Source organism: Pantherophis guttatus, chromosome 2 (assembly GCF_059756535.1).
Source record: "Pantherophis guttatus breed Tessera chromosome 2, ASM5975653v1, whole genome shotgun sequence".
Lineage (NCBI taxonomy): Eukaryota > Metazoa > Chordata > Lepidosauria > Squamata > Colubridae > Pantherophis > Pantherophis guttatus.
The window spans coordinates 95,525,194-95,549,942 of record NC_142064.1 but is presented as its reverse complement, the minus strand read 5'-3'; the positions used below and the strand labels follow the sequence as shown (position 1 = coordinate 95,549,942).

The window sequence follows — 24,749 nt, the reverse complement described above, 5'->3', positions numbered from 1 at the left end:
GGTTTATATTATGAGCATCATGAAAAATCATGCTAGGGCTTATTTTCTGGTTGGGTCTTATTTTCAGGGAAACAGGGTAGTAAGAAAGTTCCAATTTTTTTCTCCAGTTCTTTTTCCATTGGGCCCAAAAGGAAAAGTTCTGGTTTCATTTTTATCTCCATTTTCAAAATTTTCTGTATTAAAATATGAATCATACTCTAAAAATGTTTTGCTTTATCACGTGTTCACCATAGATGATAAAAAAATCTCTTCTTTGCTTTTACACTTTTAACATTCATTTGACTTACCTTTATACATCTTGGATAACTTATCTGGTGTTAAATACCTCATCTTATAGAAATTTTCTTTTAGATTATAATTTAATGTAAAACCTAGCTTCATCATCATAACTGATGTAATTTTTTACATCAAAAATCATGAGAGAAAATACAGTTAGAAAATGTAAAGAGGAAACTGAAATGAAATCTAGAGATTTACAGTAATCAAAAAGAAGGAAAAATAATTTGGCTTCATTGCAGTAAGTGATGGAAGCTGCTGAAAGAAAACTGTGAATTTTAATGTAATGTGGTTGAGGGAAAAATGTTTTTTATCATCTTCAGTGTCATCATTCATTCAGTGTCATCATTCATTCAAAAATTGTGGTTGTGACAGCAATCATAAGTGTAGAATTGAACAGAAAGATAGTAGCTAGTTAAAACACTTTCTCAAGAACTGGCTGATATCTTACTCATTAAAAGGGATATACAAACAATAAACCAAGAGAGTGACCTGGATAGTTTCGCTGTGTTGGATTTACAAAAAATGCTTGTTCAAATTTTGAATATTCTAATGAGACAAAGAAAACAATGAAAAGAGATCAAGTTCTATGACATTATTTGAATGGATGAAAAATTAAATTTGTTAGAAATAAAAGGAAGGAATATAAAATTGGTTTATTTGATCAACATTAAAATAGATTTGTAGATTTCTTTTAATCCTTAGTGGGATTTTGCTGAAATGATTATGCTTTATTAATTGTTAATAGATAAAAGATGGAATATTGAAGAAGAGATAATTTGTTGCACTTCAAGAAGAAGTGATAAATGATCAAAATTTATACTTGTAATGAATGTGGAAAGTCACATCTTTAATACACTCACACACACACACACACACACACACACAGAGAGAGAGAGAGAGAGAGAGAGAGAGAGAGAGAGAGAGAGAGAGAGAGAGAGAGAGAGAGTATATTGGGGGTTCATTCATTTATTAATTCAATCTAACCATTAATCACTTACCTTTGTAACCACAGATTGTACTCAAGGTAGCAAAACCAAAAATTTAGAACATGGAATCAAAATACAGTTAAAATACAACCCAAAACTTATTAAAAGCACATCTAAACTACAATAAAATCTGTCAATATCCTGCATATAAGGTTTATTTATTGGGAGGGAGGTTACTGCCAGAAAAATAAGTGAAAAGAAGCTGACCAGAACTTTCCTAATTCTCAGCAAAGTACCGAAAGATTATAGGATATTTTTTTCTGAATGTTACAAGCCTAATAACATCCTAGAGAGGCATAGGACAGGCAGCAAAGGATGCAGAAGGATGTGTCAGACCTTGTAGGAAGCTGCAGAAAAGAAAGAATGTTCAGGGAAGGCTGGTTCTCTAGAGAAATCTACTGTAATGCAGTGAAGTTTATACAAAAGAATTTGAAATAAGATGTGATGGCTCAATTAACAGCACAGTTTGTTATGAAATCACACAATCACCCCATGACAGATATCTATGCTGAAAATCTAACCTGATTGAATATCTCTTGCACCATAGTCCTTTTTCATTTTCTTCATTGAAATATAAGGACTCTAACATTTCAGCCAGAGGTTGTAGCTGCCACATATTTCTTGGCTCTCCAACTTTTTTGTGTGTCATTGTCTCAGTTGGCAATAGATTTTGGAAACAGTTCAGGTAGTGTAGATTCTTTATTGCAGACAAGAAGAGAACAGCTATAAGGAACAATCTGCCTTCTGCAACTCCCAGAAATACAAACCTCTCTACATATCAGGGTTTAAATTTAGGTGTTTCCTTCCCACCTTTCCAGGTTTGCATCGCACACATGTCAGAAGCACCAAGGCACTTTTGGGTTGAAAGGATTAGCTGGTGACATTACCATTGCCTGGGGGACACCCAGTTGAGATTCCTTTCATGTCCATGACAGGAGTTGGAGCGAAGGACAGGAGCTCAACCCAGCCCCATGGCAGCACTTGGGTCTCGAACGTGGGTTTGCGAGGCTCCATCCCAGCATCCTAACCACACGAGCCAACATGCTCCTTACCTTTCCAGGTTAATGGAAGCAGATGGGATTTTGTTGATATGATGGCTCTTACTAGTCTGAGTACTTCCTGCTATATCAGCCTAATTCCTAACAACATCGTGCATTTTCATTTTAAATTACATTTGTGTAAATGAAAATTAGGTCTAAACAGCAGCGATGCTATTAATGGATCTGTGAAGTTAAAATCATTTGCCCCTCTGGTTGTAGCAATCTTTGTTTATGTAAATAATATTGAGGGAGGTGAACCTTCCATTAGACCTCTTTCTAGATTGCATTAGCCCATCTGAAACCAATACAGAATGTCAGCATGCATTTACAAAAATGTCTGCTATAAGTGGCTTCAGCAAGCAATTCAATGTTCCTATCCATGTCTAGACAAAAAGACCAGGTGTTGGAAAAAATCCTGAGAGCAAAGGATTTGGCAGGGAGAAACAGTTGTTATCTGGTACCCACAGGTATGTAATCCAAGCATGAATGCTAGCTTAATGTATCCATATTTTTAAGATGTCCTATTTTGTTTACATTGTCTGACTCTTCTTCGGCCTCGATCTCCATGTCAACTTAGTTATGGAACACTGCAGGCAAGTTCACATTTTCAAATTATTTTTATGGAAGGCCGTTTTTTTTTTAAAAAAAATTCCAGCCAGTTGCCATTATGTAATTTCATTTGGGACACAGCAGAGTTTGATAATGAAATGCAGAATCTTCTTGTGCCTCAGATATAGTTTAAGTGGAATATCCATTAAATTCAGATTCAATCAATTCTACCCATCAAGCTGAGTTATGAGAAGAAGAAAAAAGAAGTGGCTATGAAACTTCCTTGCTTTACCAGACGTATGCTGGATAGCTATGCTGCCTGAGAAGTGCCATTAAAAACCAGTTCTGAAATAAATGTGTGAAGAAATAGAGGTGGATTTAATTGATCATATATGGCAAGCTAAGTTTATTATGTTCCCTTTTATTCTCCTACACTAAAGTTTCTTTGTATGTCTGGATCCCTTCTGTAACTGGATTCCTGTGGTTGGTTATATTAAGGATGATATTTAAACCAGTGGTGGGATTCAAATTTTTTTACTACCGGTTCTGTGGGCGTGGCTTGGTGGGCATGGCAGGGGAAGGATATTGTAAAATTTCCATTCCCACCCTACTCCAGGGGAAGGTTATTGCAAAATCCCCATTTCCTCCCAATCAGCTGGGACTCAGGAGGCAGAGAATAGATGGGGGCGGGGCCAGTCAGAGGTGGTATTTACCGTTTCTCCAAACACCTCAAAATTTCCGCTACCAGTTCTCCAGAACTGGTCAGAACCTGCTGAATACCACCTTTGTATTAAACCCATTCTTAGGATTTTGTTTTCAAAAATAAATTTACAGTCTGCTGAAAGGCTGCATACCAGTGAGATAAACCAATCCTGTAAAGGAGATGAAGTGTGTGCATGAGGGAACAGCTAATATAAGAAAGTGACTTTGGTGTAGTGGTTAAAGTGTTAGCCTAGAAACTAGAGATTCTGAGTTTTAATGTTCCCTTTTAATACAGAAGCTGGCTAAATAACTTTGGGCCAGTCACTCTCTTTCAGCCCAATCCACCGCACAGGTGCCTTGTTATGGGCAAAAAGGGAGACAGGAGTTTTAGGCATGCTGGCCAGTGGTGGGTTTCAAAAATTTTTACTACCGGTTCTGTGGGTGTGGCTTGGTGGGTGTGGCATGGCATGGCATGGCTTGGTGGGCATGGCTTGGTGGGCATGGCAGGGGAAGGATACTGTAAAATCTCCATTCCCACCCCACTCTGGGGGAAGGATACTGCAAAATCCCCATTTCCTCCTGATCAGCTGGGACTCAGGAGGCAGAGAATAGATAGGGGCGGGACCAGTCAGAATTTTTACTACCGGTTCTCCGAACCACTCAAAATTTCCACTACTGGTTCTCCAGAACTGGTCAGAACCTGCTGAAACCCACCTCTGAATAAAAGTTTGAAAATACTTGCTTCAGAGTCTTTACTTGGAGCTGGGGGGTTTTCTGGAATGCTGACATTTGCTTCAGTCACTATAAATCAGGGATGCCAAACTCGATTTCATTGAGGGCCACATCAGAGTTGTGTCTGACCTTGGGGGGCATGGCTGGGGGCGTGGCCTGGGGCATAGCCAGCTCGACATCACTTGTGTCGGGGATGCCTGTGGTGGCCCAAGCGCTCTGCCAGTGAAAATGGACTCCCGAGCTCTGTTTCCGGCTGCAAGAGCCTTCTGCAACCCTCTGCCAGCAAAAATGAAGCTCAGGAGGGCCACGTGAGTCCCTCACAAGCTCCGTTTCTGGCTGCAATGGCCTCCTGCAACCCTCTGCCAGTGAAAACTGATCTCAGGAGGGCCATGTGTGGTCCTCACAAACTCCGTTTTCACTGGCAGAGGCACCATGGGCCAGTCCTTTGCTGTTTCCAGGGAGGCCCCGCAGTCCAGATCTAAGCACCCTTGAGTTTGACACCCCTGCTATAAATGGAAGGGTTATAAGAGGTAAAGGCAGGAGAAAGAGTTACTTACCCTGGCTTGAGTGGAGCACCGTTCTTTTTGAAAGCAGTTTGGAAGTCTTAGAGGCAATGCACAATGAAGATGGCACACCCTTTACCTATATATTATTTATTTATTTATCTATCTATCTATCTATCTATCTATCTATCTATCTATCTATCTACTTATTTACTTATATTTATTTAGTTTGTCAAACATGTACAAGAAAACAGGTATAAGTATAAACATGGACATGAACACAGGAAATGAGTACGAATAAATGGGGACAGTAGGACAGGGATGGTAGGCACACTGGTGCGCTTATGCATGCCCCCTTACGGACCTCTTAGGAATGGGGTGAGGTCCTTGGTAGACAGTTTAAAGTTGAAGCTGTGAGGGTTTGAGGATGTAACAACGGAATCAAGTAGTGCATTCCAGGCATTGACCACTCTGTTGCTGAAGTCGTATTTTCTGCAATTGAGTTTGGAGCAGTTTACCTTGAGTTTGTATCTATTGTTTGTCCATGTATTATTGTGGTTGAAGCTGAAGTAGTCATTGACAGGTAGGATGTTGTAGCAGACAATTTTGTGTACTACGCTTAGGTCACACTGTAGGTGGCGTAGTTCTAGGTTGTTATTAAAGTATTTTTTTATTTTATTTTATATATACTTTATTCTAGTTATTAAAGTATTCCTTCTTTTCCTCTGTCTTTGTGAGAGTGGCATGTAAAAGTTTGCTCAAAATAGAAAATCCAGTGATTGCACAGAAAGAGAAGAGAAGCTTCCCAAAACTATTGTGCCAATAGTAAAAAAAAAGCATATGATTCCCATCATTCTGTTCCTTGCCAAACTCATAGTAGTTAACACCAGGAACTCAGGGAGAATTACTTTGATCTCCTGGAGTGACTAAACCCCATTAGCCTATTCATTCTCCAATTAGGTTCTGTGGCAAATAAAATAATCAGGGTTGTTGTTTTTTTTCTCCCTCTCTCTGTTTTGCTGTCATTGAGATTAAGCACTAACGTCTCATTAGCAACAGGTTAACATTTCATGTTGAATGATTCCAGCTCAGGCTATGCAAACAGTACAATGATGCCAGAGTTTCGAAGGCAGAAGGGGTTCTATTTTGGAATGCTCCCTTGCTTTAGCTGAAGAAAAATGAGAGTCACAGTGGGAGCATAATTAAAATCATTCTTTCCTATGTGCTTGTTATGGTTTTCTGTGCCAGAAGTTGTGGTGGGTTTATCCTTATAACCAAGGAAGACATTCTGAGAAGGAATCTGCAACCTTCTGCATCTCAGATGCTTGTTTTTGCAATACAACAGCTATTTCATGATTTCAGAATTCATTTCTCATGCTGCCAGTGAGCCCTGGCCTTTTGCAGAGTATGAGTTAATGATAGAGATTGGACTCACACTTCGCTGTAAGTCACAAAATGGCTTTTTTGTTGTCATTTTGGCTTAAAGTGGTGTTCAAATGCAGCCACTGAGATCTGCCAATTATATTTCATGCAGGAGATGGCTAGCCTGTGATCACCTATACCCAGAGGTGGGTTTCACCAGGTTCTGACCAATTCTGGAGAACCGGTAGCAGAAATTTTGAGTAGTTCGGAGAACCGGTAGTAAAAATTCTGACTGGTCGCACTCCTATCTATTCTCTGCCTCCCGAGTCCCAGCTGATCGGGAGGAAATGGGGATTTTGCAGTAACCTTCCCCTGGAGTGGGGAGGGAATGGAGATTTTACAGTATCCTTCCCCTGCCACGCCCACCAAGCCATGCCACGCCCACCAAGCTACACCCACAGAACTGGTAGTAAAAACTTTTGAAACCCACCACTGCCTGTACCTATACATCATCACAAGAATTTACCATCAAAATTTAGTGGCAAAATAACCACATGATGATAGTGCAACTTGGTGCATGTGTGTGTGTCCCTGTTTAAAATTAAATATGGGGATTGAAAAAGCAGGGCTGTGGGAAGAAAACCACATTCATTCCCAAATATCAATATCCTCAAAAAAGAAGAATTTTCCTCCAAAAAGAAAGTCCATTTTTCAAAGGTCATTAGAGGAGAAATAAAAAGATCACTAGAAAGTCTTGGTCTAATATTTTTGATATGTTTTTCACTTTAGAGGTAAGGAATGAGGGAGCTAAATTTTCTTTTTTATAGTGATTTAGATAGAATTCTACAGAAACCACTTCAAGGATAGTTTAAGCATCTGTAGAAATTGTGGAAGGTCTGTAAAATAGAGGGAAGCCAAGCAACTGGGTCTCTTCTCATTTTTTTTGGAAACGAGAGGACTTTATGTTTGAAACGGCTTTGAAGAGATGCTTCATTCAAACTTTATCAAAATAAAGGCCTCTCCTGTGATTGGTACTGCCTTAATGTGCTGGTTGGCACATCAGGAAATTCACCTAGGGAGTTTATAAAACTTTCTAAGAGAGTGGAGGGAAGGGAGGGCAATTAAAAGAGGAAGGACATGTAGAACCATGCTGAGCCTCATTAATGAGCTTGCATGCTCATTCCACTGGAGCTAAAATAAAGTAGTAAATATTGGGCCAAATGTACACACTTGTTGAACATTCATCAAACACTGATAGAAGAGAATATTTGTAGCTCAAGGGTTGAATTGTAGGGTCCTGATGCTCTCTGAGCACCAACACTGACAGGACGAGCCACATTAATAATTTTAAATTTTGATATTTGTATATTTTGTGTTTTAAAATGGCTGTACACCACCCTGAGTCCTTCGGGAGAGGGGCAGTATAGAAATAAAATTATTATTATTATTATTATTATTATTATTATTATTATTATTATTATTAGTAGTAGTATATAAAAATAAAAGCAATAGCAATAGCACTTAGACTTATATACCGTGACACCCCCCGCTCTCCTCCCACTTTTGGCACGCGATGGCATGGTGGGCCTGATAGGACCATTTTTTTGCCCTCCCCAGGCTCCAGAGCCTTTCTAGGAGCCTGGGGAGGGCAAAAACAGCCTTCCCCACTCCACCGGAGGCCCTCCAGAAGCCTGGAAACAGCCCGTTTCCCGACTTCCAATGGTCCCGGAAGGCCCGAAAATCAGCTGGCCAGCGCGCACATGCATGCTGGACTGAGGTAGGGCAACGCTCGCGTGCCCACAGATCTGGCTCCGTGTGCCACCTGTGGCACCTGTGCCATAGGTTCGCCATCATGGCCATAGCTTAATATTTCTTACATTTCTTACATTTTCTCAATTAATATAGATTTTTGCCCAAACAGACCAAGGTACCTATAAATAATTTGTGTGGGTTTGTGGGGAAGAGGGATTCCTGATCATTTATTCTACTTTCTGAAAAGAACATTTTTTTCCTCCTAATAAAAGAAATGACACAGTATATTTCTGGTTTGGCACAGATTTCATGATATTTTACAGTGGAGATTTTTTTAAAATTTGAAAAGTTAATTTATTCTTTAAGATGTAATATATAGGTGCTATTATTAGTTAGTTTATATTTTCCCTTTTCCTATTTTATTTGTTTATTTATTTTATTTTATTTATATACCGCCCTATTCCCGAAGGACTCAGGGCGGTGAACAGCCACAAGATAAAAGTACATCATACAAAAGTTAAAAACCATTTAAAAGTATATTAAATAATGTTGGCCCAAAAAATGAATTTAAAAACACCCAATTTGTATAAAACTTAAAAGCAAATTAAAAGAGAGAGTCAAGCCAGACCAGCCTGCTGGAATAAAAATGTTTTGAGGGCACGGCAGAAAGTGTGTAAATCTGGGATCCTCCGTATCTCCGGGGGGAGCTCATTCCAGATGGCAGGTGCCCCCACAGAGAAGGCTCTCCCCCTGGGGGCCGCCAGTCGACACTGTTTGGCCGACGGCACCCTGAGGAGCCCCTCTCTATGGGAGTATACTGGTCGGTGAGAGGCTACTGGTGGCAGAAGGCAGTCTCATAAGTACCCTGGTCCTAAGCCATGGAGCGCTCTAAAGGTGGTGACCAAAACCTTGAAGCGCACCCGGAAGACCACCGGGCACCAGTGCAGCTCGTGCAGGAGGGGAGTCACATGGGAGCACCACTTCGCTCCCATAACCCCCGCGCGGCTGCATTCTGGACCAGCTGGAGCCTCTGGGTGCTCCTCAAAGGAATGCCCCATGTAGAGAGCATTACAGTAGTCCAGGCATGAGGTGACGAGGGCATGAGTGACCGTATGTAATGAGTCCCGATCCAGAAAGGGACGCAACTGGCGAATCAGGTGGACCTGATAAAAAGTCCTCCCAGCCACAGCTGTCAAATGCTCTTCTAAAGATAGCCATGAGTCCAGGAGGACATCCAAGTTGAGAGCCCTATCTGTGGGGGCCAACGACTCACCCCGAATAGTCAGTGATGGCACCAACTGACTAGATTGGGACATCGGAAACCACAGCCACTCGGTCTTGGATGGGTTGAGTCTGAGTCTGTTTCTCCCCATCCAGATCCGCACGGCCTCCAGGCACCGGGACATCACTTCAAGGGCATCATTGGGGTGATCCGGGATGGAGATGTACAGCTGAATGTCATCAGCGTACTGGTGGTACTTTACCCCGAAACCACGGATGATCTCGCCCAGCGGCTTCACATGTTATTAACTATGTTTTGTTTATAGCTTGCTTGTTGATAGCAGATAGCAGATAGATAGACAAACAGACAGACAGACAGACAGACAGACAGACAGACAGTCTGTCTGTCTGTCTGTCTGTCTGTCTGTCTGTCTGTTTGTCTTTAGGGTATTTTTTTTTTTGCATCTTTGTTTTTTTCCCCAAAATTTGTAATAAATAAACAAAGTGTGTTTTAAAGAAAGAGAGAAATCCCTCTGAAACATATTATGGAGGAAAAGAAGTATCTGAAACCAGAGAAACGCATTTCTGAAAGTAGAATAAAACAATTTGAAAAACAGATTGCATGTGCTACAATGAAAGTTGTTTCTATCAATTAAACTACACATCTGTTGTGACATGTTTTGATCTCTGTGAAATCATAGCAAACTCATTGTTTATTTACAGTAAAACAAGTAAAAAAATAATGCCAACATGAATAAAGGGAAAAAATGGGAAGACGGGAACAAATGTTTGCTTCACAGCTGGACTCAAAGCCAAATATCCAGAACACAACAGTTTCTGATTCTTGTTTCTTTAATTTTCTTTCCTTCCTTCACTTTTTGTACTTTCATCTTGTATTCTCTCCCTTCCCTTCCCTTTTTCTCTATATTTGTCCTTTATCCATGGAAAAATTCTCAATAAAAATTACAGATATATTTTAAAAATATGTAACTCAAATATTTACCTGGCATGTTTTTCCAACTTAGCATCTTTGATGTACTAATATTACAATTTGTGTAATCTCCAGTTGTCACAGCTAATGATGGGTATGTATTCTGCAAGCAATCCCCACATATCTCAATAATACTTGGCTGTCAGAGGTCTTAAACAGAATACCGTAGCTCTCAGGTAATTAAATGATTGTGGGAATATTATTCCATTTCATAAAGCAAAATGGTGGCCTCCCAATCTTCTATGCAAATTGTATCTCTAACTATGGATGCTTTTTTAAAAGATTCTGCTCAATTTATATTGCTTGAATTGGGTGAAAACGTTACCTGACTTCTCCAATGGAATAAATATGGTCACACATGAAAGATGGTCAGTGGACAGAGATAATAACCCTGAATTGTTGCTATTTACTATCTGGACATTATCCTGGGGTTCTACAAGGCTGAACTGTTGCTTTGGAGGAGACAGAGGAAAGGATGGTGACACAGTTCATTCAAGCATATGTTTCAAGTCTTTATCTTCTCCATTTGACAGCATTTTCTCAACACGATACACCCTGGACTCCAAAATAAACTGTTTGGTGGCCACATTTGCCAGCATTTCCAGAATTGTCTCTCCCTCAGTACTCCATTTTGGAGAAATGGACTTCTGTTGGAACAAAACATTCAGTAGCACCAGGGTTTTCCACAGCTGGAGAGCAAGCTGAGTAGCAGACACAAGTATTGCTAAATGTGTGACAGTAGTGAGTGGGAGGGGGGGAGTCATCTCTAAAGACAGAGGAATAGGAAACAAGATTCACCACCTCTCTCCATCTATGCTTGCACCATTTATCATGCTCCTTGGAAGATCTGGTCTTGTCTTTGTAAATAAACAGGTCTTCCCCTAATCCTTATTCCTTACCTGCCCAGTTACCTTTCTACACAATTGTGTAGGAGACGGGGGGGGGGGAATCTGATTTTTAAAGGAGGGAATAATTATTCATCCTTGAAAACACAGCAGTAAACATCCCCATCCCACTCTGGATTGACTCACTCTTTTAATAAGCTTTATTGACCTTCAATTAGGGTTCAGATAAAATAAGTTGTTCAACTATAATAATCTCACCTCTCTCTTTTTTTAAAAAAAAACCTGTCATGTAATGACTTGATTATTAAAATGTCAAGGATATTTTCTTTAATAAAAATAAGTCTGCCTGCTTTAGAGAAATAATTAACTTCTAGATGTCTATAAAATAGATACAGTGATGCACATTAGCTTAAGGAGAGAGAGAGATACAGAGAGAGATAAGAAAGACAGAAAAAGAGAGAAAGATACACAAACAAAAAGAAAAAGAAAGAAGGCAGGCAGGCTGGCAGGCAGGCAGGAAGGAAGAAAGGAAGGAAGGAAGGAAGGGAATTGTCATGCCTGGAAGCCTTATTACCTGTGTGCCTTGAGAATCCAGGCCTGCCACAATCATACTGTGGGAAATTGGGAGTGGGGGATTGCATGAGTGAAGTAGAGCTAGTCATAACAAACTTCTCTAAGAGAAGTTCAAGGCCATGGTGTCCAGCAGCTGTGCAAAGAAGAAATTGGAGGATGTCTTCCGTTCGGGAAAATGCTGATTGGAGCTGTGTGGACATGTGGGAGATGTGGGCAAGGTCTTGAACTTTCTTCTGGGTGAGGAAAACCCAGAAGGTTTCAGATTCGGGTTTTCCCAGATGTGCCAATATGACATCCCTAATAAAAGTTAGCTTTGAGAAACTTCAAGCCTTGGAGTTTGATTTCGTTGGGGGTGTTACTTGGAACCCTGACAGGAATGGTGTTTCAACAATGGGTAACCATGACTAACCAGTGCCTCTTTGTTTCTAGTTTATTACAAATGTTAGATGCTGTCTGTAACAGACAATGAAAACTAATTACCATCATGTCTATTTGTGTAGTTCCATAGGGCAAGTGGAACTAATGTCTAAAATATGACGCTGAATGGATCCTTAAACTGACTCAAACAACCTCACTGCCTTTAATTTCACTGGATGGTATCTTCAATTTTAAAAATGAAACAAAATTTCAGCCTTGCCTAAACCTTCCTATGTATTCTGACTAAGTTTATGTTGGGTCTTAATAATAGCCTATAAATCAGCTTTAAGAAGCAAGAATCATATATTTCCTTCTGATATGCTATGCCTGAATTCAGTTTCCCCAAGTACTTTATTACAATCAGGGGAATTTTAACTATGGATCAACTAACTAGAACTCAAGCTGCTGTGGCTTCATTTATCTAACAAAGATGTCTAGGGGAAATAAAAATGTTTGATTTAAGATGTCTTTCCATGCTACCAGCAAATTGAATTGCAATGTGCTCTATATGGGGCTTTCCTTAAAGACCACCCAGAAGCTGAAGCTGGTGCAGAAACTAGCAGTTCTGAATGCTACTCACAGTTCAGCTGAGTTACACTAGTTCAGATAGGGTGGGCATCAGGGGTGGGTTCCACTTACCTTTACTACTGGTTCGCAGCGGGGCCGCACATGCGAAGCGTTTTGATGATGTTGGGGTCAGTGGGCAAAGCCTCCCGCCAGTTTTAGTACCAGTTCTATAGAACCGGTGTGAATCAGGGGCAACCCACCACTGGTGGGCATGCTTTAGTCCTTTATGGTGTCATCTAATGGGGCCTCAGAAGTGCTCGTTCTTGGTAGCATCCCAGGTCTTTGAAATAGTATCCCATGTTTAATATTTGTGCACCACCAGGTTCAAATGATTAGGGTAGTTGCCAAAATTGTGAAAACAAATCAACAAAAGTAATGCACAGTGTCCAGTAGTTATGATTTTTATTTGGTAACATTTCTCTGAATTATGGTGATGCTGCATCTCTCGGTAAGCCCAAAAAGGCCTGGTTAATCAGTAGTGGTTCAGTGGCTGGCCTAGAAACCAGGAGACTGAGTTCTAGCCCTTCCTATGGCATGGAAGCCAACTGGGTGACTTTGGGCCAGTTCTTCTCTCTCATCCCAGCCCAGTTCACAAGGTTGTGGAAAAATAGGAGGCAGCTTTTCCTTTCTTAGTTATATAGTTTTTTTGGAGCTTACATGCTACTCCAAACCAACAGTTTACCTTCCTTCTATGAAAGGTTCAAATCCAAGAACAATACAATAAACCAGCACAGCTACCATCACAAACTTGGCCTTCTGCTTTTTCCTTAGGGGCTACCAAAGACATGGGAAAGATGTTGGGAGGAGAGGAGGAGAAAGATCCCGATGCTGCCAAGAAAGAAGAAGAACGACAGGAAGCACTCCGACAGCAGGAAGAAGAAAGAAAAGCGAAATATGCCAAGATGGAGGCTGAACGGGAGGTTGTGAGGCAAGGGATTCGGGACAAGGTAAGAGTCACTTCTCAAAGTCATTAAAAACTTGCTAGTAAAATGCATTCATTAGAAAAGGCTCTATCAGAGTCCTACAAGTGTTTCCCTCCAAGCATTGGAGACTGTACTTGAACCCAGGGGAGGGGGGGGATGAAGGTACATGAAGCATGTGCAGATAGCCTCTCAAAGTTCTCCAGCTTATTTAGAGGTATCATGATCTGATCTTGGTCCAGAAAGGTGATCCAGAATGAATTGGGCAGTCTGACTCTAGGACAGGGGACTCCAAGCTTGGCAACTTTTAAGACTTGTGAATTTCAACTCCCAGAATTTCTCAGCAAGCCATGTTGGCTGTGGAATTCTGTCAGTTTAAGTCCTCAAATCTTAAAATTGTTATGGTTGGAGACCACTGCTCTACGGAAAAGACAAAAAGAAAAATCTTGGAAACGTTCTCAGGAACATGTAACATTCTCAGGAGCAATGTCATCACTACTTGGTATGAAATAACTTCATGGAACATTTTGCACTGGATAAAATTTTGCAGAAAAGCTTTTCTTGGAAAATTGAAATTATGATGATTGATGATGATGATCATCATCATCATCATCAATCATCATTATCATGAGACCGTGAATTCTAGTCCTGCTTAAGGCATGAAGCAAGCTAGTCAGTCCTTCTCTCAGCCCAGTAATGTTGAGTTTCACAAACTATATATTGACGCATTAAACAGGAAAAAGAGAAAGTATTTCAACCTGCATAAAATTCTGACCCATGTAGGTTTTGCATTCTCAGTAAGAACTATCTGGGGAGAAAAGAGTTTTGGAGACTTACATAAGAATGCCCAAAATGATCTCTAGAATACTTTCTATCCTTCTGGATTTAAAGCCCTATGCTTAGAAATGTTTGATAGGTGGATGATTTATTTATAGGTGGCTGGCTTCGGAGTGGACTTCTTTTCAAGGGCATGCCAGTTTTGTGAGGTGTGCTTGTCATGATGTGAAATTGTTTTAGACTCTCCATTGTGTACAATTCCAATAAAAGTATTCTCCTGGGAGTTCCAGAATTCCCTGATCAACTTCTTGACTCTGAACCTCTAACTCCCTATGAGTCTCATTAATACTAGCTATCAGGTACCAAGAGATCAAATTAAATTGTTCTTTTTATAGATAGATAAAATATAGATAGATAGATAGATAGATAGATAGATAGATAGATAGATAGATGATAGATGATAGATAGATAGATAGATAGATAGATAGATAGATAGATAGATAGATAGATAGAACAGATAGACAGAAAGACAGACAGACAGACAATAGATAGATGATAGAGGTTTTCCTTAATTTTGGTCTGCACAATAAACACCGTAAAAGAGAGGTTAACCTATATTTATTTATTTATTTAGCGTATGGCTGGTCACACACAATATTAAAACACTTCATTTTTACAGGTTAAAACAATTAAAACAATTTTTAAAAAGCAGTAAGAAAACTTAAGAGGAAAACAGAAATAACATTTCAGAATGTAATGTCGAGTTTGGAGATCCAGTCAGTAGCTGTTGTTGTTACGCAGAGGAAGTCCCTAAAATCTCCTGGGTACTTTCTGTTAGAGCATTCCCTCACTATATGTTGGATAGTCTGTCAGGGGCCCCCGCAATCACATTGTGCTGAAGGTGTCTTTCCCCATTTATACAAGGAGTTGGCACACCCCCCATGAGTCGTTCTAATTCTATTGTATGTCACCCATATATGTCAGGGTAGATTAAATCCTGGAGGTATGCTATTAGGATTAATATGCTCAGAAATATCTTGGGGGGAATAGCTACTCCACGCTTCCATCCACTGTTGTGTGGTGTTCTGATGATCGGCCAGCAACTTAAGTGCTGTCAAGAGTGGTGGGTTTCTTGACTTGAATCGGCATCTTGAGATATCAGGAATGTAGCCATGAATGGGTAGAGAGGAATTTAACAGGATCTTACTATACTCCCGAATGAGAGCTTCTTGTCGTTGTAAGTGCGGGGGAAGTATGTGACTAAGAACTGGTAACCAGTAACTAGGTGTAGATTTTATGCACCCAGTAATTAGCCTCATCGTATGGTTAAGTTGAACATCAATAAGTCCTGTATGTGAGCTGTTTATCCATACAGATGCGCAGTATTCCGCTGCAGAGTAGCAAAGCCCGAGGGCTGCTCATCGAAGTGTTGTGGCTAAAGCTCCCCAAGTTGTTCCACATAGTTTTTGTAGAATGTTATTTCTGCTGTTAACCTTGGCAGCCATATTCTGAATATGTTTTTTAAAAGACAGAGTCCTGTCTAAGGTGACCCCCAGGTATTTTGTGTTGCGTCATATGGGAGCAGTTTGTTGTTTAGGTATACATTGAGTTCTCTTTTTGCCAATTTATTGTTAAGGTGAAAACATGATGTAACTGTTTTGCTTACGTTTGGGATTAACCTCCATTGGTGGAAGTATGTGCTCAAAGTTGTAAGGTCGGCTGTAAGTACACCTTCTGTAGCTTCGATGTCTTTGTGGCTATATGCTAATGCCAGGTCATCAACATAAGAGAACTTTGTTGATAGAGTGTGTGATATATGGGAAATATATAAGTTAAATAGAGATGGGGCCAGCACGGAGCCCTATAGGTTAACCTATAAAAGATTGGAGTGATGGGACTTTTGGTCCAAATAATCTAAAGTGTAATAAAGTGAAAGAGATTAAATAAATAAAACTGAATTGGAAACAATCAAGGTGTGGCTTGAGGTATAAGATCATTTCAGAGATTGAATAAAATTATAGATGCTATGTATTTATTTTGGCTTCTAAACTGCTTCAATTGCAGACAGCTGTAAACAACACATATATATTCCAATGCAATGAAAACATGATATAAAATTAAAACACGACAATGCTATAATAGAAAAACAAATAACAAGGCTTACTCCATCATACCAAGGAATATCTCGTCCCATAATAAAAAGTGTATATTTTAGGGGTGGGGAGCCACTACTGATTGACATTATCAGCCCTTTATATGAGTTCATTTGTGGATTTAAACCTTCCTTCCCTCCTGTTTTGTTTGCTTGTTTGTTTTTTCTTATTATATTCTCTTGTGTAATGTGAGCCATGGAAGGAAGGAAGGAAGGAAGGAAGGAAGGAAGGAAGGAAGGAAGGAAGGAAGGAAGGAAGGAAGGAAGAAGTTGGTGAACCCAGTAAACCTCAAACCATTCCACCAACATCTAAAACCCAGCAATGGGGCCACTAGCAACTGTAGCCCAAAGCCTGGGAGAATGGCAGATGTTTATGGCCCTTCAAAATGCCAACAGGATGGGAACCATCCAGATCTCATTGCAGAAACCAGGCAGAGTGACCAAAGAGGCACATTTCTTAGGTTCTGATAGGAGACAACCACACCAACCTGAACCACACCAGCTCCTCAGTTCAGATTGGCTGGGAAGGCACCATGGCAGTTTTTAATCCTAGTATGCTGCCCACAGTGACTGGTATGTGGTCAGCCCCCAAAATGTAAATTTAAAGTAAAATAAATATCCTTAAACTGTTCTGAAATAGCCCACTCTTTGAGACCTTCCTAAATGACAGCAAGGGCGTTGCCAATGCAATCTCTGATGGAGCACTAATCCTAAAGAAAGGAACCACAAAGGACAACACATTCCATATGGTCCATGGTGTTAATGCTGCTTTAGAAATGAATTTGAAAGAGTGCCTTCCCCACTAGGTCTTACAGGCTGGGCAGAGTCCTCTGAGAGAAAGCAGCCCTGAAGACAGCTACTGAAAAGCAAAGAAAAAAAAGCAAAGGTATTAAGCAGTAAATGAAATTTAGCATGTATGGCATAGTTTTGATTTACTGAGACTCACTTCAATCAATTCCAACATTTGAAAAATGCCAGATGACTGTTGAGCAAGGAAGTTCTGAATAAAGGCAATTTGTTCATTCCAGAGCGAAGCCCAGGAATAATACTCAGGATCTAGCCCTAAGATTAAGGGTTTGGGTACCTTCTTCAGTTTGAAGCATTGCAATTCAGAATCTAGACAAGTCCAAATGTTAACGGTAGTTTTATTCCAACTGATATACTGGTTTCAGAAGTGGGAATGCAGTAAACTGTTACAGTGAACAAGGTTTTCCAAGTGTTTTATAAGTTCTGACTAAGAGTGGTGTGATTGTCTAGAGGTGAAGACACTCGCCTCCCACTCGGAAGGTTGAGAGTTCAATCCTAGGCAGTGGCAAATGTTTCCATATCAGGGCACAAAGAGAAAACTATCTGCTGTGAACACCATGTAGGCATCAGGAAGGGTATCTGGTCAGTAAAAATGCCTAGCTCCATCCAGTTGCACAGAATAAAGGAAACAAATGTTCATAAAAGTTAAGAAAAAAAAAAAAGGTTCTGACTAACTTTTTCAGATCCATATTTTTGCGACTTATTTTTTGTTCCTTAATACCTGCATATAATAACAGATAGATGGGCTTCTCCACATGCAAAAAAATCAGTTAGATCACCAGTGCCATGATAAAAGAATTTAGAGTTTTCTATCAGACAAAGCACTGGTGAGACTGCAGCTGACTGAAGGGAAAATAGTGTGATTATTTACTTTTTCATTCATAAAAAGAGAAGCTTTGCATAGATACAACTCAGGTGTATTTTTTCCAGCAAAGCAAAATGGTTGTGCACAGCCAAAAGCAGATTCTAAAGCAGCCACAGGAGCTGGGGAAAAAGATGTGGTTGCTTGAATAAGTTGAAAAGAGGTGCTTCATGCATATTCCTGTGTGTTGTAAACTTTCATAGCCCTAACATCCCATGTAACAGGATGCAAAGCAAGAGATTAAAAAACCACTATAAATACTGATCAATTTCCAGGGATTTTTAGGGGTTGGGAGTGAGGGGAAAGCTCCAGCACCTGGAAAACAGCAGTGAGGAAATTTTATACAATTCTTGGAATGGAATCCTGAAGTACTGAGGCTGTTACCATGTCCCTCACTCACCTAACATGCCAATAAGATGATGTTGAAACCAGTGGTGGGATTTAGCCGGTTCAGGACAGTTCAGGCAAACTGGTAGTTAAATTGCTGGCTGGCCCTGCCCCTTCCTGCCCCGCCCCTTCCAGGAGTCCCCACGTGCCCCATTTTGGCTCTCAGGTAAGTGGAGGGAGGCCTCCTAGGCCCAAAACAGGGGGCAGGGGGCAGCCTGTTTTTGCTCCCAGGGGGGTCCAGGAGGCTGAGTACTGCCTGTTATACCCCCTGGTCACGCCCACCAAGCCATGTCCATAGAACTGGTAGTAAAAAAAATTGAATCCCACCACTGGTTGAAACCATGACTTTATGAAAACATCCTAAGTGGGAGGATGTTTAGGTTAGGGGTGTCAAACTGGCAGGCCATGGGCTGGATGCGTCACACACTAGGCCACTCCCACCCCAGCTCTGCAACTGGGGAAAACGTCGCAAAACGTCACATGATGGTAATGTGACGTAGTGAGTTTGACAGCTTGCCTTAGATTATTAGATACTAAAGACCTCAAAAGGAATCAAAATCTGTCTAAAGACTAATTATCTTGTGATCTGATCATATCAGACCACAACTGTCAACTGCTGGAATATAGAAGCTTTTTTTCCAAATTCATATAAAATATTGGCAAAGTTTAAGGCTTTTAATCTGGACCTATTTTAAGGAAGCATCTTTTCCCTGTTGCTCATTCTTTTTCAAGTTTCAATGAATTACCTTTTGTATGGGAAGAAGGCAGATGATGCTATTGGGTACCGCAACTGGGACAGTACTAATTTCCATTTCTGAAAGGAATATTGTGTAAGTGCCCAACTGTTTCAATTTTAGGATAATCTTTTAAAGGCATCCTCTCTTTAAAGAGATGTTCATATCAAGTCAGTTTGAAGGAAGAAAAAAAAACTCAGAAGGAAGAAAGGAACTCAGGGATCTTGACATTCCCCTTCTAAAATTAGCAGCTAAATAACAGATAAAATAAATGCCTCATCCAGCAACACTCTTTGTTAGCCATACTGGCTGGCCTAATCTCTCCAATTGTGTATTTTAATTTGGATTTTTAATGGGGGATTTTAACTGTCAGGCCAAATTGTTTAATTTATTTTTATATTGTTTTTAAATTTTGTATTTGATGTTTTTTACTTCTGGCTGTTCACCGCCCTGAGTCCTTCGGGAAAAGGGCGGTATATAAATTTAAATATTAAATTAAATTAAATTAATTAAATACGTTTTCTCAGTCTCTCATATAAATGGCTACTTTAGCTGGGAGAAAGTCCTCAGAGATGAAGCTCTATGGTCAAATACAAAAGTCCTATATGAAATCCCTGCTTAATTTTCAATATAGATATATAGATACTATAGCTAATAGTATTCCTTTAATCAACATTGTACAGAGAAATCCATGTATAAACAATTGCCAAAAGAAAATAAAGTTTTTATTCATTCTGGCTTAGATAGTAATAGAAATGACTCAATCTTTTTAGGTTTATCATCATAAAACACACAATTGTTCTGAATCTGAATCACTCTTGAACAGGAATTTGTTTTGAACTCAGTTTGATCCATCTCCCAAAACATGAAAGGGTAGGAAATTATTCTGTTCTGGGTCAAAGATTCTCCATCAGAATAGAGATTTCATATAAGATAATTTATAGAGGTATTATTTAAATGGGCAAGTCTTTTTCCTATGTTTTAATTCTTTTCTTAAATCAATAATCAGAAATAAAGAAATTTAGCCAACCCATATGAAAGAAAGCTATAACAAATTCAGAAATAGTCCCCTTATTGTCTCAGTAGCTAATTATTTAGAGAAAAATAATTTCCTATAACAGCAAGAAATAAGAAACAGAGGGAAACACACCCAAACCCATGCCGCAATGCTTTTCCACTTTCTGTTTTTCTTTTCTTATTTCTTTATCAAAATACCAGCTTCTTCTCTTGCCTTCTAGCAATGGATCTTTTCTTTATTCTATAAAATAGGTTTCACGTTATGATTAAAAAGGAACAGATCTCAAAGATATTAGAGCTTAGCAATAGCAGTAGCACTTAGACTTATATACCGCTTCATAGTGCTTTACAGCCCTCTCTAAGTGGTTTACGGAGTCAGCATATTGCCCCCAACAACAATCTGGGTCCTCATTTTACTGACCTCGGAAAGATAGAAGGCTGAATCAACCTTGAGGCAGTGAGAACCGAACTGCTGAACTGCTGGCAGCAGGCAGTCAACAGTAGTAGCCTGCAGTTCTGCACTCTAACCACTGCGCCACCATGGCTCATTAGGATCTATAAGATCCAATTAAGACAACAGGGTGGACATGATTGGTTCTCCAGGGCCTTGTTAGCATCTCCTAAAAGAAAAAAGAAAACTATGAAGATGTCAGCATGAGGATTAAGACAGGGTCTTATTTTTGGGAAAACATGGTATTTCAGCACTTCAACCAAGACCTCCATCATGAAGGAAGCAACGAAACCATAACAGGATTCGACATTTTTATTAAATCTCCCAGTTTGAGTGAAACTCTTCTACAAGTATATGTGTGTGTACCTGAGACAGAGTGGTGTAAGCAGAAAAGGAAGGAAGAAAAGGAGGGAGGGAGGGAGGGTGGGTTCTCTAGAGATCCCCAAGAAAGCCAATTCATAAAAAAATTGTTGTCTGAAAATTCTGATTTTTTTTTCTGCTTCTGAGAGAATTCCTGCAGCTGCCTATAGGCAAAAAATTTTTCTGTTCATATCTGAAGGCCAAAAGCTTCCAACAAGAGGAAAGTTTGCCTCTCTTTAACTATGTTAGTCTACAATGCTGTAGAAAACTTTGTTTACATCCCAAGTGACTGCACTGAACTCCTTAGCAGAGTTTCTTTTTAATTATTGATGTTACCAATGATATGATTTTCAGCACCCTTCAATGATGAGGGCTGGCATAAATAAGGAGCCTCAAGTTTTTCCACCAGCAAACCATTTTCTGTGAGGAAGAAAATTAGGAGCTTTATAAATAGCAATAAAGTTTCCCCATTATTTCTAATATTTGTATTCCAGAGTCATTGATAGCTGGATGGCATATATATTTAATAAATGATTATTATTTGCAATGCCAATTCTTTAACAAGTATATCCTTAAGTTCTTCCCAAAAACCTAAAATGTCACAATGCATATGTGTGTGCATGCAAGCAACGTAGCCTTTTGCGTTTGACAAATGGAAATTTTGTTAATTTTTTATTATGGTTCTTCACACAGTCAGCCATATGTTTAGACTGGCTTTTGGCATTTTTATCCGGATAAGGAGATATAGAAATAAAGAACTGAAATCTTTAAGAAACATTTTTATTTACAATATTGGGTATTGCTTCCATTTTCAATCTAGTTCCAATAAATTCATTCAAAACAACACAGTATAATTGTGGATATATCATATTTCTCAAGCAAGGCAATGAGGAGAGGCTTAATATATCTTTTTCTACAATGTCCTATCAAATACAAATTTTAATATTATGCCTTCTATCTATTACTAGGGAAAGGAAGGAAATGTTTTTTCCTTCCTAGGGGTTCCCAGGGTGTCACATCCCTTAATTCTACTGTGGCTTGGTTATATGTGCCACTAGGAGCCACATTGGAAGGATCTAATAGAGAAGCTACTATAGTTGTAGCAGGAGATTAATGTTTAAGATGTCTTGTACTCTGGATCTCTTTGCAAAAGTGGAAATGATCTAAAAAAATGTGGCTAGCAGATTCAATCCATAAAATGAATCCTATGGCTCAGGTAATGAAATTAGAAGAGTAGGACCAAGCCCTGCTTCCTGTACTCTCTAGGATCATTACTTTCCACCTCAATACTTCTTTAGGTATCTCAGATCTGTGGACTATTTTGCAAAGCGCTTCTCTGAACTTCTCAAAGCAAGGTGTTTTGTAGGTAAGAACTAGGGACTGCAAGACATAGATGGCTTGCTCAGAGGAGATGCTGAAACTGGAATGTTTCTTTATTGTAGTAAAGAAAACAGTTCAATGTGTTTACTGAACAAGAGGTGATACTGTAGGTCATATTTGGAGTTATATAGTATTTAGATAAAGAGGGATGCAATGGCTCAGTGGCTAAGATGCTGAGCTTGTCGATCAAAAGGTCAGCAGTTCAGCGGTTCAAATCCCTAGTGCTGCGTAACGTTACTTGTCCCAGCTTCTGACAATCTAGCAGTTTGAAAGCACGTAAAAAATGCAAGTAGAAAAATAGGGATCACCTTTGGTGGGAAGGTAAGAGCGTTCCGTGAGCCTTTGGCATTTAGTCATGCCGGCCACATGACTACGGAGACGTCTTTGGACAGCGCTGGCTCTTCAGCTTTGAAATGGAGATGAGCACCGCCCCCTAGAGTTGGGAACGACTAGCACATATGTGCAAGGGGAACCTTTACCTTTACTAGTATTTAGATAGCTACTTGCAGAGAGTACAATAGCTCATAAAGGCTGCAACCTAGCAAAATGAGAAACCCATAGGTTTTGGGATGTTCAGCTACAAATAAAGAAAACGCTAAAAGCCAATGATCTAGTATCTGGCTTTTGTAGAGCACCATAGGACCTTAACAAAACTTATTCTTTAGTTTCACCCCTGTTGAACATACATAGACATAAGTGATCCTGATCCTTTTTTGAAAAAGTTGTGTGCTTCTCGTTCTTCATGACCTGATAGATACCATTTCAACAGGACTGTCCATCAGTAACACTTTTCTGAGTTCTTGAAAAGTCCTAATTGTGTGTCATTAGTGATAGTATCTAGCCATCTTGCTTCTATCAGCCTCCTTTTTTTTTTTACTGTTGTTGATTTTTCCAAGCATTAGAATATTTTCTAATTATGCTTATTCTTGCATTATATGTCTGAGATGATAATGTATTGATTTCCCCTCTATTTGCCTATGATCTCTTGTGCGTATGTGCACATGCACTTACACCCACACACATACACACATGCAGAGAACTATAACCAGAAACATTGTCACTTTTGGTTGTGGGGAAGGGTGGAGGAAAGATAATGTAACTGAATAATAAATGTAAAATAATGCAGTTCTGGTTACCTGTTAGACTGGCCACAACTTAAGCCTCTAAACAGAAACAATCCTTGGCTCCATTTGTTGAGAAAGATATAGTTTTATTAGAAAACAAGTGGATTGCAGCATTGCATAGCCAGAACTGAGAATTGCACATTAAAACCCCTAAGTTCTACTCCACCCCCACCCACCAACTATTCCTCACTGTCCACCCCACTGAAACCAATGAAGGCCATGCAAGATGTTTTCATAACAGTCAGTCCAAGTGCAGCTTGGTATGAGGCTTCCTCCTACTTCCAGCTGGATGACCTTGAGGCAGCATCTTGAGGAGGTAGAGTCTCTACTTTTGATTTCCCAAGTATCCCCTTCCTTGCTCTGCCTCCCCACAGTTCATGGCAGTCTAGCACTGCATAACAGCGAAACCCAGGAAGCAAAAGGTGGCATCTGACAGTCATGCCACAAGTGTCCGTATGATGCACCCAGTATAAAATCTGACTTTTCCTCTCTCTTTTCTTACCTCCCTTTACACTGGTGTTAAAACTACCCAAAAGTCCAAATTCTATATAAACATGACTGACCAGATCTTGACTCATTGATCTATGTCATCAGGCCTGTATGAGTGCTTTAGCTTCTCGATTAGTGCTTCTTAATCTGTTATTTTTGAATCTGAATAATGTTATTTTTATAGTCCAAGGTATTCTCAAAAATTTTCTCAGCACCATCACTCAAAGGCATAATTCAACTTTTCCTCACTCAGCTTTTATATCAACATTTGACAATGGGGAAACTTGACAGTATGCCCCTTTGTTGTCAGCATGATGTCAGCGAAATGACTGTGCGCATTTTTTAAAAAATTTAATTTTATTAATTCAATTTGTATGCCGCCCCTCTCCGAAGACTCAGGGTGGCTCAGAATGCACTTAAAATCATTTTAAAAAACATTTAAAAATTAAAAATATTAAAACATTAAAACTCATTCACACTATTCATGGCCGGATCTCACCGGATCACAAGAGTGAGATCAACGGCCCCAGGCCTGCCGGAAAAGTCAGGTCTTCACCGTTTTTCGGAAGGCCAATAGGGTGGGGATGGTCCGGACCTCAGGAGGTAACTGGTTCCAGAGAGCTGGGGCAGCCACAGAGAAGGCCCTCCCACGCGGGCCCGCCAGCCGGCATTGTTTAGCTGATGGGACCCAGAGGAGACCAACTCTGTGGGATCTTACCAGTCGTTAGGAGTTATGCAGTAGAAGGCGGTCTCTAAGATACCCTGCCCCT

General features: G+C 39.9%; 1 protein-coding gene across 2 annotated transcripts in view; it reads left to right on the top strand.

Annotated features, from left to right (window-relative positions):
- The window catches only part of CPLX1 (complexin 1), a 182,049-nt gene that overhangs the window by 90,445 nt on the left and 66,855 nt on the right, over positions 1–24,749 (top strand). For both annotated transcript variants that reach the window (XR_004590092.3, XM_034410735.3), the window contains exon 3: positions 13,291–13,466. Coding sequence is in view for 1 of the 2 variants with exons in the window: in XM_034410735.3 (XP_034266626.1) it covers positions 13,291–13,466 (176 nt within the window). In the remaining variant the exon portion in view is untranslated. The remainder of the gene's footprint in view (positions 1–13,290; positions 13,467–24,749) is intronic.